Below are 14,655 nucleotides of genomic sequence, written 5' to 3'. Positions count from 1 at the left end.
CTCTGTTCTTCTTCTTCTTTCGTATATCATCAGATGGCCAACTCAGTGTCATATAGCCACGCCCTCGTCTCCAGTCCTAGGTCAAAAAGGCCAGCTTCTGAGGGTGGGCTGTATAGGGGGCAGCTGGTGATTATGTGCTCGGCAGTCTGTTCAGGTTCGCCACACTCGCATGACGCACTGTCGGATAGGCCCCAATTCTTTAGAGAGGACTTGAAGCGTCCGACGCCAGTACGCAGGCGGTTCAGCGAGGTCCATAGGTGGCGTGGCATGTCTTCTCCTTTTACACCTCCTCCTGGGTCCCGGATGTATTGTTGGATGCGGGAGGGCGCAGCTGACTCCCACGATTGTCTCCAGGATGCTGCCAGCCAGGCGTCCTTGGACAAGTCGTCAGGGATCGACTGTAGCATCTCTTGTGCTGCCTTGTTGTAGGGATGGCGAGACTTGAGCCTGCATGGTGGTGCCGGTGTTGTTGTGGCTTTGTGCAGGATGTGCCAGTCGTTCTTCTGGGCTTTCCTTGCCAGGGCGAGGGTAGCTGCTTCCCGTGGAAGACTGGGTGGGGCGATACCAGCTAGGACTTGCAGGTAGGACACAGGGGTGGGTTTCAGACAACCAGTTACTATCCGGAGGGCGCTGTTGATGACAGTATCCACCTTGTTCGCATGTGGACTTCTGCTCCAGGCAGGGGCACAGTATTCCGCTACGGGTAGGACCAGGGCTTGCGTGGATATGCGTAGGGTCTGGGGGGAAGCTCCCCAAGTCCAGCCTGCAAGGCGGCGGTGAGCGAGACCCTCTCTGTTCTGATAGATGTTTAATTCCTGCTTGTTGTTACTTGTTGTTCACTGTCTTTACTTTCCTGTGTACTGGCTCTATCTGGCGGAGAAGCCCAAGGAGACGGCAGGCACGATAATCACAATAACTTTAATTAGACACAAGTGGAGGCTAATTAGCTTGGTGTGTCATTAAGAGGGAGCCTTGGTTAGACTTGAACTAATTGAAAATTATATAAGGGGTGTGTGTAAGCTATATACCTAGTAAGCATAGATTTTTATCTGAGAACGTTACCCAGATTTCTTATATTTCATTGATATTATGCAATGGAGATAGTTCTTATTGAATGTGTTTTTATTTGAGGCTGTTAAGCAATAAAGCATAAGAGAAGTGTATGTACAGTGTGTAAACTTTATCAAGACTGTGTGGAGTCGATACTAAAATGTCGATAAAGTCAATTCACAAATGAATATGCATGTGTTTGGTGACAGTCATTTTAAATTTTAATGAACAATTATTGAGAACCAAAGGGCACTCCTTCCTTTTTTCTCAATCACAAATTATTATGTTCAATATTACATCTATTTGCCCTAAACGATCACATTACCATCACTATACTGCCGCAGTCTGTATCTGACATCAGCTGGATAACAGAATCTTGTAAAAGGTGTTCTCTTATCAGCAAGATTAAAGCATGTTTGATATGCAGTCTGGCTTGCTCATTATGTACCTGTGCGCGGCTCGTGCACGTCGCGCTGGGCGGTCGGATAAGTCCCCCCCCCCCCCATCACGTCTCCCGAACTTAATTAACAGAATACCTGAGGGAAGACACAGAGACAAGAGACAGTTGTGTCATTAGCGGTGTGACCAGACTACAATAGACAGCATCTGCTTTCCACCAGCAGCTTCATCTTACAGCATAATGCAAACCTCCAGGGCCACACCTGGGGGGGCAGCCAGCTAGAATAAGGAGCCTGGTTGTCCAGACAGAACAAGCCCAGCTCCAGGCCCTGGAGGGGGGTTATCACATCATATGCTGTCTCATATGGATGTAAATGAACATGGCTGGTGAACAGCTCCATGCAGCCTGCAGCATGCTGTTGCATTAAGGCAGGGCCGACCCAAATCTTTATGGGGCCCCAAGCAGAATTTCATTTGCGGGCCTCCCTGGTCTATAAATCTGAATAATTACTTTTGAAAACTGCACTTTTGCACAGATGTGCAAAAGGTTGAGAACATTTTGAAAGATTCCAAATTAACTACAGCACTTTTATTCAGACATTTAGGGCCAATGGCAATTCCCCCCCTTGGCCCTACCCCTCCGTTTTTGTACGCTCCCGTGTAGGGTAGAGTGTCCCGTTTCTTTTGGTGGTCAAGGAGTAGTGGGCATGTAGCCCCCCTAATGGCCCTGGAAACAGTGTTTTCAGATGCAGACTTCAAATGTAGTAGAAGACAATTCCCAGAATGCTTTGTGAACCAAGGCAATGTAAACGGAAGAGGGCTACTGGTGCGAGGAAGGAGCTTTGCAAATATTCATGAATGTTTTTTTGTTTTTTTAATCTATTGGAATATCTTTGTATCTTATCGTTATAACACGCATTTCAAAAAAATCGCTATCCACAATGTCAATAGAGCTTTGAGTAAACAACGATTTCTGTGTGACAGTACAGTTCAATACAATACAGTTTAGTATCAATGTTCCGTGTATGAAGCTCGAGAAATGATCCAGCAGCAAATCAAACGGAGCGCGACGATTACAGCCCGTGGAACTGGTGACACCACACCGGGCGCCGGCATTGTGGAAAGGTCTGTCCGGAATGGAATGCCTCCAGCCTCTTCGCTGATGTGTGACGTATGTGCCATCAGCGGCTACTAAGGACGTAATGAGTGGTGTCCCATTTCCTAGGTAAAGATTGGAACTTCCCCTTCCCCTTTGTGGCTCCATTCTGGCCACCAACCAGGGCCACTACCCAGTCAAGGGGCACAGCGAAACGTTGGGTAGAGCCAAGGGGGGAATTGAGATTGGCCCCAAAGCTAGGTTTATACTTGCCCCAAGCGCGAGGGAGCACTTGACGCAAATTACGTCACCAGGTGTTGCCATTGTGTGTGGGGGACCTGTGATAGGTTGCGCACCTCCAGGATTTTTTAAAACTTGGTGCAAGGGCCTCAAGGGGTGGAAATGCATTGGAAGCGATGGGAGACCAGTGTTTTGCTGTTTAATTTCTGATATGTTGGACAACATCGGTTCAGATGTTGGAGGAACAACGCGGCGGTGACGAGCGCACACAGACACGCCTGTTACCGGGGATGGGGGGCTAGTCCCGGGGCAGCCGCCGCCTCTTCCGGGGAGCAGAGACACAGACAGGCTTTTTATCCTACTAATGCCTAATTAAACGATTGTTTTAACCTGACCTCCGCGCCACGGCCGGTGAGGCCCGGTTGTCCACATTTCCAAAAAAACAAGTGGCATCCATGGACGCTTTAGCAGCATCTGAAACCATTAGATTTAAGGTATCTGCTCCACAAGGCACATAAAAAGCATGTGGATTTTTTGCTAACAGCCTAGCCTGCTCAACTTTATTTTTGCCATTCATGTTTGCAACTTTGTCATAAGATTGGCCCCTACAGTCTTGGAAAGGGATGTTCAATTCTTCAAGTCTGTTAAGAATTAGTGTGCACAGGCCTAGACAAGAAGTGTCTCGGGTGGTTTGCCAAGACTTGGTATTCTTGGTGACTAACATCTGGGGTGCAATCCAATATTATCGGATAATATTTAGAATCTTTGATTTCTGCCACCATTTTGTCCAGTGTCCACTGACACAGCTTATCAACGAATTTTGGATTGTTTTCCCCAAATATGTGACATGCTGTGCTCCGATGTTGATTAGTCTCATGTGGTCTCTCAAAACAGGATCAAATTTAGCTATCAGTTCCACTTCTTTTAGAAAGTTCCCATTGTTGTCCTGATGTAATGTATCAACAGATCCTCTCCGTGCCAGATTCCCTTCTGCCAAAGACTGAAGGATAACACTCATTAAGTGTGTGAGAACATCTCTAGTGATTCTTTTCTGCCTCCAAGAGGGCCATTTCTGTCTCATCAATAGTTTTCCCCTTTGAAAGACGGAATGCAAAATCCTTCCATTTCACCATGTTTTTGCAGTCGTTATGGCTATTTTCATGTTGTTTCAGTAGTGCACCTATATTGACCCAATCCCACTGTCCCTATGTTACCAGTGTTGTGGACTTTCTGGAGAACAGTTTGCAGCAGAAGCAGTACACTGAATCATTTATTTTTGAATAAGTGAGGTGGGGTGTTCCCATTACACACGGTTGTGCACAGCTCTTTTTTTGGTTTCATTCACTTGAAATAAATTCATACTTTATGCTGGATCGCGGAGAGCAGACCACTTTGTCACTACAACTAGTACGTTTCTGGTGGGCGTTCACGTAACATGCATGCAGAAAGGATCTCCAGTTCACCACGTGAACAGTGATGGACACCAAGAAACCGCAAGTGTGGAAATATATGCGTAGAATAATTAAAAGAAAACGGAGGGGATATGTCCCCCTCAATATTTAGAACACATGCATTTGTCCCCCCCACCAATAAAAACATTAAAGGAGAGGAAAACCTTTTTTTTTTTTTTTTTCACATAAATAAAGACATTTCAGTTGATGCGGAAAAGACAACTAACAGAAATTGGTGCATAAAAATTCACCACAATGCAGGAAACTAAGTGTTTGACGCTGAGAATTTCCTGGGGCGAGACCCCCAGACCCCTGCTTAATGTGTTGTCCCCTCGCAATGTTCAAACGAATCTACATCACTGCATGCAAACATCCTTTATCTTGCTGTTTTTTTCTCATCTTCTGTTTACTTCTTATTTATTTTCTCTGCTCCAGAAGGATATGTCCTTTTTTGTGACATTACTTTTTTGCTGCCTTTTCCGTCGACACAGAGGGCTTTGTAACCTTACACGTTGCATCAGTGCAACGTCACGTGATGTCAGCTCTGACAGATGCAGCAGGAATTGATTAAACCATTAGTATTAACATAATATTGCGTTTTTTCTATGATTACCATTGTCATAATATACAGGGAAAAAAAAATTCAAGCACTCTTGGGGGCATTCATGTGGAGTCAGTCGTTAGTACCTACCAAACGTGGTCCAAGGAAGGACAACCGGTGACCTGGCAACAGGGTCAAGTCAAGCCAGCGGAGGCAGTGTGATGTTCTGGACAATGTTCTTCTGGGAAACCTTGGGTCATTTGACACGGACCACCAACCTAGACGCTGTTGCAGACCAAGTACACCCCTTCATGGCAACGGTATTACCTCATGGCAGTGGCCTCTTTCAGCATGAAAATGCACCCTGCCACACTGCAAAAATGCTCGGGATTGGTTTGGGGAACATGACAAAGAGTTCAAGGTGTTGACAAATTCAGAGCATATGTGGGATGTGCTGGAACAACAAGCCCGATCCATGGGGGCCTCACCTCGCAACTTACAGGACATAAAGGATCTGCTGCTAACGTCTTGGTGCCAGATATCACAGGACACCCTCAGAGATCTTGTGGGGAGCTACGCAATATTAGGCAGGTGGTTTTAATGTTATGGCTTATCGGGTATATTAAATGCAGGAAACAGTCAGCGGGCCATGTGATGGTGGCTGGAGGACCCTAATAGGCCCCAGAGCCAGAGGTTCCTTGGCCCTGCATTAGAGGGATGTGATAACTGTGGGAGTCTGTTTAAGCATATCCTTGAATATCTCGTATTGGGCGTGTAGTTTCTCTGAAGGTGAGAGTGGTGAAATAACGTTTCTCTCCCTCCGTGCAGGAAGATGGATGGGCCTCGAATACCCAGAGACGAGAAGAGGAGGGCGCAGCATAACGAAGGTGGGTGGAGACCCCTGATTGTGGCTTTGTAATATCGTCTCTAAGTAGAGGTTGCGTCGTTGCAGGAAAATAATCTCTCTCTCTCTGATTGGACCACCTGGAAAGAGTGATTAAATGTTCCTCAGCCCACCACTTGAGGCTGCTGTTGAGCTGTTGGAGTCCTCATCTCGCCAGCCTCTGGAAACACTGAGGAAAGGGCAGTCCAGTGAGCAGGAGGAGTCTGTACAGGAATGTTAAGGTTAAAAAGAAATGAATTTGGATATTAATTTAAATATCAAATTACACCCTGCTATCTGTTTCCTTATAATAATGGAGATATGAAGGCCTTTCTTGGCTCTACAACACGGTTAAAATGCACTCAGACAAGCTTGTTATCTGAGCTGACTGACACCCGAAGTGAGGTTTTGAACAAATGTTAGAAATATCAGATTTTATTTTAACCTGTGCTGTCATCACGCTGGACATACAACACAGAGTATTTGTTCCATTGCATCTAAGACAGAGTTAGTCTGCAAGTGGAGCTCAACTTCTCAACCTGCAATGCAACTCTTTATTGATTCTTTAATCATCTCATCAAGAACTGCTGCAATGACCCTGTCCTGTGGACGACCCGTGGGACGACCAGAGCACAGTTTTTTGTTCTACAGAACCACCACCAATGCCCCTTTTTGGAGAATCACCTTACCATGTTTTGGTCTTTAAAACAACAAATCATCATTACTTCTCCAAGCGGGGGAGAATGTTTAGAAACAAACATGTACATGGAAAAACATAAACATATAAACATCAGACGACAACATGTATGGACAAAACAGTCCAGGAAAAAAGGAACAGCAATTCGGCACGTGGCTTCTTCCTGTGATAGCTATGGCAGTCAAGACGGGAGAAAAGGAGAAGGATGTTATCGTGTGTGTGTGTGTGTGTGTGTGTGTGTGTGTGTGTGCGTGTGCGTGTGCGTGCGTGCGTGCGCGCACACAGATCTGGTGTATGAGCTCAGACTTATTTCGTAGCTCGTAGGCTCTGCGGCCACCCCTGAGTCCATACAGCCGTATAGACACTCCACGACAGCAGGAAAGCTTTGAGCGCCCTGCCCTGCAGCCACAGAAGACAGACGGGGGTGCAACACCCACGCACGGCCCAGAGGACCATAATCCGGTTCCAGAGAGTGGGAGGAGACCCTGCACCCTTGAAGCCCACACATATAACCCACCCCCACGTGCAGGTACAGGACGCACCCGTAAGCGCAGCACCCGGGCCATGGGCGCAAGGCACAGACCCGAGGCGTGGAGCTGGGTCCCATGCACCATACCGACACCCCCCCCACCACCTGTCCCCATGTCTACTAACATCCCCCGCCAAGGCTTGGCCTGCCATACCACAACCAGCTAGATGCCCCGCCTGGCCACAAGCCCCGAGTGCCCACACACATAGCCGAGTGCGCATGACACCCTGATGTCACTCCGCAGCCAAATATATGGCCCCTCCACCACCACCTGCACCCGCCGCAGAGAAGCCACTCAGCAGGAGCAAGGCAGACAGCTGCCTCCCGCACCGCATCCCAAGCACACGACGGCGAGCAGCCTCCAAGGTGATCTGCCCTGCTGCCATGTCGCAGCAGGACAGTGACCCCCCCCCCCTGCCCCGCAGACCCTGGTCTGGTGGTGTGATGTTTTGAGTAAGATTTGTGTGGGTGTGTATGTGTTCTAAGCTAGTAGTGTGGTATTAAAATTGCAGGACAGACATGAAGCACGCAAGGGCAGTAGCCTGCAAGATCACAGCCGCCCACCACGTCCCTACCCACATAGCTCGCACTCAACCCTAGGCCTATTGTGTGATTAATGTGCAGAGTTTTAGTTCTGGCACTAGGAGAGATAGGCAAAGAACAACCAGATCAACGCAGGGGTGCATTAGGCCGGGCAGCGGCCACCCGGACCCGACCATTAAAACTCTGAAATATTTTTATTTATAATATATTTATTAATTCAGAAAAGGTGTCTTTAAGATGTGTTTTTTTGTTTTTTTTGTTTTTATTTAGCTTGTAAAAGGAATTTGCTGGTCATGGGTACATGCTCTGCTTAACAAATATAACAATACCAGTTTGAAGCAGAGGTTGATGGTATCATGTCACCTGTTTCCCTACAGTAGAGAGGCGGCGAAGGGACAAGATCAACAACTGGATCGTCACGCTGTCCAAGATCATCCCAGACTGCAGCATGGAGAGCACCAAGACCGCAGCGGTGAGACCGTCTCCCCCCTCCACCTTCTGTTAGCCAACCTTTCAACCAGGACTTTCTGTCTTGGCAAATTTACCATTGCCCCTACGACTCCCCAGTGACTCTAAAAAAGATGTAGAGAATATTAATGACAAAACAAAACCGAGAGTCTAAATCTGCTCAGATTCAACGTAAAGCTATCCAGAACTTTGTGTTTTATAGATTATGAAAGACTAGACAGGCACGTCCTTTCAAGGTCTGATGCTTAAGGGTGCAGCCAGTGTCAAGTAAGCAATAAAATTCTCAAGCAACACAGCAAGAATTTAAGGGAATTTGTAATTCAAGAATATATATATATATATATATATATATATATATATATATATATATATATATATATATATATATATATATATTCTTGAATTATATATGGTGACAGTAGGTGGAATTTTTATTTGTGTATCTCTCTATCTCGCTGTCTATATCGCTCTATCAGAGGTGCGCACCGTCGCTTAGGTCCCATGTGTCATGACGCGACCCCCGCAATGATGTCACTAGCTTTTATTTTATCAATTAATTTACAATTGTTGAAGTTGAACAACGATCCATTTATACAATTCCTTTAAATCTGGGTGTCACAAATCCGATTTGAAATCGAAAATCGATCGAAATGAGCGTCGTATTTTGAACTTGGAAAACACAAGCAGGTTTTGCAATTCTGCCAGTATTTTTGAGGGTAATATTGTCCGACATTTTGAGTTTATATCCGGGATCGGAGAAATAATGCTATAATGCAATGATGACACCGACAAAAGGCAGTGCGGCAGACCCAATTGGCCAGCGTCACCACGGGCCGGTTGGGGGTTGGACAGGCAGAGGGTGATGTGATTGGTGACATCACAGGCGGATTCATCATAGCGACGCTGCCCCATGTTTGTTTCCCAAAAGTTGAGCCACTTTTAATTCTGCCACAGTCTAGTGGAGTCAGATTGTTCTTATCAAAGGACAAGAGTAAGGAGAGAAAGAAGGCTATAGACCTTAGCGTAACACAAGACGATGGCAGAAGATTTGGTGTCAAAGGCAAAAGCGTTAAATGTCCGGTGTTAACAGTAACACCGGTGTTCTCCATGGCAGGGGACATCGTGACAACATAATGAGCAGCTCTCGCCAGAGGCTTCGGCGATCGGACAATTTTTGGGGTGATTTTTGTCCTTTTATTTTGCTAATTTAATGAGCATTTTAAAGGGAATTTCAAAACGAAGAAAATAGCAACTGGCATTCTGGGTCGCCGCTTTAACAACCCCTGATGCTTTTCTCCCTGTCTGAAGAAATCCTCAAAAATAAAAATAAATAAATCACCATTAACCCCGATTCCAGGTCATTCTGAAGCTGGCTTTCTCTCCTCCTTTGGTTCGGTTCAGATATTGGAGGACCAACTCAGACACACCTGTTACCGGGGGGTGGGGGACCATCCTGGGGGAGCCGCCTCCTCCGGGGAGCAGAAACCCAGACTGAGACAGGCTTTCTCCAGGATATTTACACAATTTGATCCTTTTATTTATTTTTATTTTGCTATCCTTTTAAAACGCCTAATAAAGCGATTGTTATATGCCTAGGGGGTGGTAGCTCAGGCGGTAGAGCTGGTGGTCTAGTAATCTAAAGGTTGCTGGTTGGATCCCAGGCGCCTCCTGCTAGCATGTTGTAGTGTCCTTGAGCAAGACACTTAACCCCTAATTGCTCCTGATGGCTGCGTCTGTCGGTGTTTGAACAATTGTAAGTCGCTTTGGATAAAAGCGTCTGATCAATGAAATGTAATGTAAGTTATAACCAAACCTCCACGCTGCAGCCGGTGAGACCCGGTGCTTTGTCCTGGGCTGCCTTTGCAAAGACAGCTAACTATTTATTTTACGTTCTTCGGTTTGCTGGCTGCATCCGGTTTAAAAAACAAAATAATCCCATATAGGATTGCAGAGCGAGACACGGGTGCATAAAGAGGCGCATCGGGGATTTCTTTAGAAATCAAGACTCTATAGTAGGGCCATGTCGATAACCGCATTACTGTACTGCACGGTCACGTGACGTCACCGCGGGGGTGAGCTCAGTACCGTCGTGTGTGTGGGTGTGGGTGTGGGTGGGTGTGTGTGTGTGTGTGTGTGGGTGTGAACTTCCTGGAGAGTGACAGGCGGAGCAGCAGCGCATGCAACTCATTCACCTGCGTGCACAAAGAGGATGTGTGTGTACCTAGCACACAAATAAAATAAATATGGCTATGAAATAGATTCTGAAATAAATAAACCAGGCAATAAATATGTAAATAAATGTAAATATAGAAATCAGTCAATATACGCCTGATGGCCCGCCTCCGCCCGACAGACCAGGCGCTTCGGTCCGGGCGGTACATTTTAACATCCTTAATGGGGACTCATAATAAATAAAGACTGTAATTTTTTTTTTTTCCACGTGACAGCATCTGACATCTGTGCTTGTTCCAACAATCTTACTGCTTCCAGTCACAACACAGCCGTCCCCCTGGAAATGTTGCTAGGTCTTGAGGAAATTGCACACATGACCCCATGCAGGAACATTTCCAGAACATTGCTGGGAAAGCAGCATGTGTGAAAGGGGCTCAAGTTGCGGGGTGTAGCCCCCATTGATCGGGCTTGTTGTTCCGGCTCATCCCACAGATGCTCCATCTGATTGAGATCTGAGAAATTTGGAGGCCAAGTCAAGACCTCGAACTCTTTGTCATGTTCCTTAATCCATTCGTTCACAATTTTTGCAGTGTGGCAGGGCGCATTTTACTGCTGAAAGAGGCCACTGCACATCAGGAAATAAACGTTGCTATAAAGGGATGTACTATGGTCTGCAACAATGTTTAGGTAGCTTCTACGTGTCAAAGTAACATCCACATGAATGCCAGGGCCCAATGCTTCCCAGCAGAACATTGTCCAGAACATCACACTGCCTCCGCCGGCTTGCCTTCTTCTCATAGTGCTTCCTGGTGCCATCTCTTCCTTAGAATGCACACGCAGCCACCCATCCACATGATGTAGAAGAAAAGGTGATTCATCAGACCAGGCCACCTTCTTCCATTGCTCCATGGTCCAGTTGAGACGCTCACGTGTCGATTGTAGGTGCTTTGGGTGGTGGTCAGGGGTCAGCATGGACACTGTGAGCTCCCATACGCAGCAAGCTGCCATGCACTGTGTTCTACACCTTTTTATCATGGCACCATTCACTTTTTCACCACTTTGTGCTACAGTAGTTCTTCTGTGGGATCGAACCAGACGAGCTAGACTTCACTCCCCACGTGCATCAATGAGCCTTGGGCCTTCCTTGGAGCACTTTTGTTATTTAGTAACCACTGCATAGCAGGAACAGCCAACAAGACCTGTGGTTGTGGAGATGCTCTGACCCAGTCGTCCAGCATCACAATGTGCTCCTTGTCTTGTCTCCTTGACTTCATGCGTCAGTGGTTTTAATATTGTGGCTGATATATGAAGATATTTACAAAGAAAATTTAGATATTTCTATAAAAAGTGCCATACTTATTTGCAAGCCCCCTATTGTCTCTGACTGTGTTTATGACTGTTCCAGAGTAAAGGAGGCATCCTGTCCAAGGCCTGCGACTACATCCATGAGCTGCGACAGACCAATCAGCGGCTGCAGGGTGCTCTGAAGGACCTGGAGAGCTTCCAGGTGGACAATGACATCTGCAGACAGGAGGTAAGCAGCTGGGGGCCACGGGGAAACTTCCTAGAAACCCGTGGGGGAAGGGGGGAACCCAAGAAATTTAAGTTAATTGTTTTTTACATGATAAATAACTAAATCTCCTTTCACACTACAGCAGCATAATGGTTATGGATAATAATGGTTTGGAGCGCCACCAGTGGATTTAATAGGAAGTGTGCACTTATAGCGCGCTATGCCCGTACACTGCGGAAACACGGCGGACGTCTACCGTGTTACCGCAGTTCACATGCGCGTATTGAACCGTAGGGGGCATACTGAATGGTTCGATAACATACCGTTGCGTCCCTAGTCTAAGCCCACTCTGTTCATATCGGGAGGGAAATTTATTCTCGCTGTGTCTTCAGAATTTTACAGTCCAAGACATTACAAGTGTGTCAAAAACCTGAGCTGTCAGTGAGGAACATCACAGCAGACACATTGAGTAGATTTTGGTTTCAAGTTCAAGAGATTATTTGTCACATACATATAGATACGGTCATACATATATCCAGTGAGATGTCTGTAGACGGTTTCAGCCTTGAATTGTAACTCTTGTCTGCAGTCGGGTTCAGATCGTTGGTTTGTGGCGGGTGTGGTCCGGTTGTGTTTTGGTTTGGTGGGATGTCTTCACTGGTACCAGTTTACAAAATGTCCCAAGTGTGTTGTCATGCAACACAACAGCCACATAACAACAAGGGAAGGGGAAGTTGTGCTTCTTCTTAGTCTGCATTAGTTTATTTTGGGACGATTGCAAAGCCCTGCAGCCCCCCGTGTGGCTGGGTTGGTCCGCTCGACCCCCGGTACTTTGCCGCAGCACAGCTTGGCTCAGTTGGTAGTTGGCAGGAAGCGAAACAAAGCAGGTTCACGTGTCACACCTTAAACGCCGTGAAATGGCTTTGAAAAGTCCGGGCCTGGGTATTATTCATGGAGATACCAGCTTTTAAATCATACTTTTTCACAGCACAAAAAGTCGAAATGGGGTACCTAAAAATGTCCAACATAAATAAAAACACAAAAAGAGAGCAAAGGGACTGTCATGCAAGCAAAAAAAAAAAAGTATTTATTACAGTCTTCAAACACAGGCCATACTCTTGGCTTTCAAACACAAATGGACCGGATGTGCGGGTTGCTTCACTGAGTGTCTAGTTCAAGGCTGTAATACTTTTTTTTTTTTTTTGTAATTCACAGCGGTTTTCCCCCTCACTTTTCTTTTTACATTTTTTTGAAAGGTCGCAGTAAAAGGTCAAATAATGCTTTGAAATAAAAACATCTCTGTCCGTCTAGCTTTAACAAAAGATGAAGCTGCACGACACATTTGCTCTCACGGTAATAACCCGTCGCATATATAGACACGATTTTGCTGCTGAAATTTGGTATCAAAAGCCTAACGCAACGTTTTTGATACTCTGCAGTCACACACACATACTCTGCCACACAAGTATTGAGTTTCCTTCCCCAGCGCCGGGAGAAGGATCTGCAGGGGGGTTGTCCGAGCGCCTGGCGGCCCTCTCCCTAACGTGTCCGTCTCCGTTCACCTCCAGATCGAGGCGCTGAAGAGCGAGAACGCTCTGCTGCGAGGGCAGCTGCAGCACGGCGGCATCGAGGCGGTCGCAGAGACGACGACCACGCCGCTGCCGTGAGGAGAGGGCGGAGAAGAGGAGGAGGAGGAGGAGGGTGGACGGAGCTCCGAAGCAACAGACTTGTGAATACCATCCCTTTGTTCATAGACAGAGATGTTCTTTACCCAATTTGGCGGCGCCGGGCTGTTCCCCTCCCCCCGCCTTCCTCTTTCCTAGTCTCCTCTTCCCCCGTTGCTGAGCCTTTCTTCCTCTTTTATTCCTCTCGACTTGTGTGTTTTAACTTATAGCAGCGCCGGCTGACAGGATGTGATGGAGACCGGCTCGTAGAGAAAACATGTTTTTGTACCGTGCACAGCTCCACGACTGTTCAGACAAAGGAGCGCCGCGCATCTCGTTCCGCTCGTTTCCAGTGCAGATTGTTATGTTTTTGTAAAGCTGCTTTTAGACGTCACATTAATGGCAATAATCAGCAACTCAGCGACTCCGCTATGGCCTTTTGCCGCAATAATTACCTTTCACTGTGTGTAATGAGTTTGACTTTAGAGAGTGTGTGTGTGTGTGTGTGTGTGTGTGTGTGTGTGTGTGTGTGTGTGTGTGTGTGTGTGTGTGTGTGTGTGTCTACTGATGATAAGATAAGACTTTATTGATTTTGGGGGGAATTTCAGGTGTTTCAGCAGAAGAAGCTGATAGAACAGTGGTCTACAGTCAAAAAAGACAGATGAGATAAAGATTATCTCAGTATATGTAGTAATCATACGCAATGGTGGTACTGCTAAATATGCTGGTATAGTAAATAGTGTATAGCCATATTGCTTAAATATGTATCTATAGTCTGGTGAGACGGCTGTATATTGGTGAAAATAATGTGACATTATAATAATAATAACAGCAATCCTCATAAGGATAATAGCGCTAATGGTAGTAGTAAAAATGGTAGTACCACTAATTATAATATATAATTGAACTGAAGGGGTGAGCAAAAGGGAATGTCCAATGAGAAGAGCCACATGGTGGAGGAGATCCGCTGCTCCTCCGACGGAGCGAGTTCTGAGCGACAAAACCACAATGATTTCCAACTTGGGGCGGTTTGGAGTGTGAGAATAAATCCCGCGTGTCTCATGTTGAGCTGTTTGCTCTATTTTTGGGCACCGCAGTACTTCAAATACAGCTCAACTCACGGGGGCTGGGGGGGGGGGGGGGGAGGGCGGGCGGGGAGGGAGGGAGGGGGAGAGATAGAGAGCTAACCCCCCAGTTGGGCAAACAATAAAGAAGCAGTAATTGGTTGTTAGAAACTGCAAAAGCAAATATTAACAATGTTGATGATGTTGAGTGTAAATAAACATGAAGTGTTTTTTCTTCTGCTTGGGGCGATGTGGGTGAAATTGGGAGAGAGATATGGAGTTATTAGAACACTGGCGTGTTTTCCCCTGAATCCACAGCTGAGCATGGAGCCGGGGGCCGGCGGC

General features: G+C 46.5%; 1 protein-coding gene across 2 annotated transcripts in view; it reads left to right on the top strand.

The window, feature by feature from the left end:
• Positions 1–14,363, top strand: part of usf2l (upstream transcription factor 2, c-fos interacting-like) — a 28,996-nt gene extending 14,633 nt beyond the window's left edge. For both annotated transcript variants that reach the window (XM_080006041.1, XM_080006042.1), the window contains 4 exons: positions 5,606–5,664; positions 7,807–7,901; positions 11,475–11,603; positions 13,151–14,363. In XM_080006041.1, coding sequence (XP_079862167.1) covers positions 5,606–5,664; positions 7,807–7,901; positions 11,475–11,603; positions 13,151–13,249 — 382 coding nt within the window. In that variant the 3' untranslated portion in view covers positions 13,250–14,363. The remainder of the gene's footprint in view (positions 1–5,605; positions 5,665–7,806; positions 7,902–11,474; positions 11,604–13,150) is intronic.
• The last annotated feature ends 292 nt before the right edge of the window (positions 14,364–14,655 follow it).

This window comes from Zeus faber, assembly GCF_960531495.2.
Source record: "Zeus faber genome assembly, chromosome: 8".
In the NCBI taxonomy this organism is placed as follows: domain Eukaryota; kingdom Metazoa; phylum Chordata; class Actinopteri; order Zeiformes; family Zeidae; genus Zeus; species Zeus faber.
This window is presented reverse-complemented; position numbering and strand designations above follow the sequence as displayed.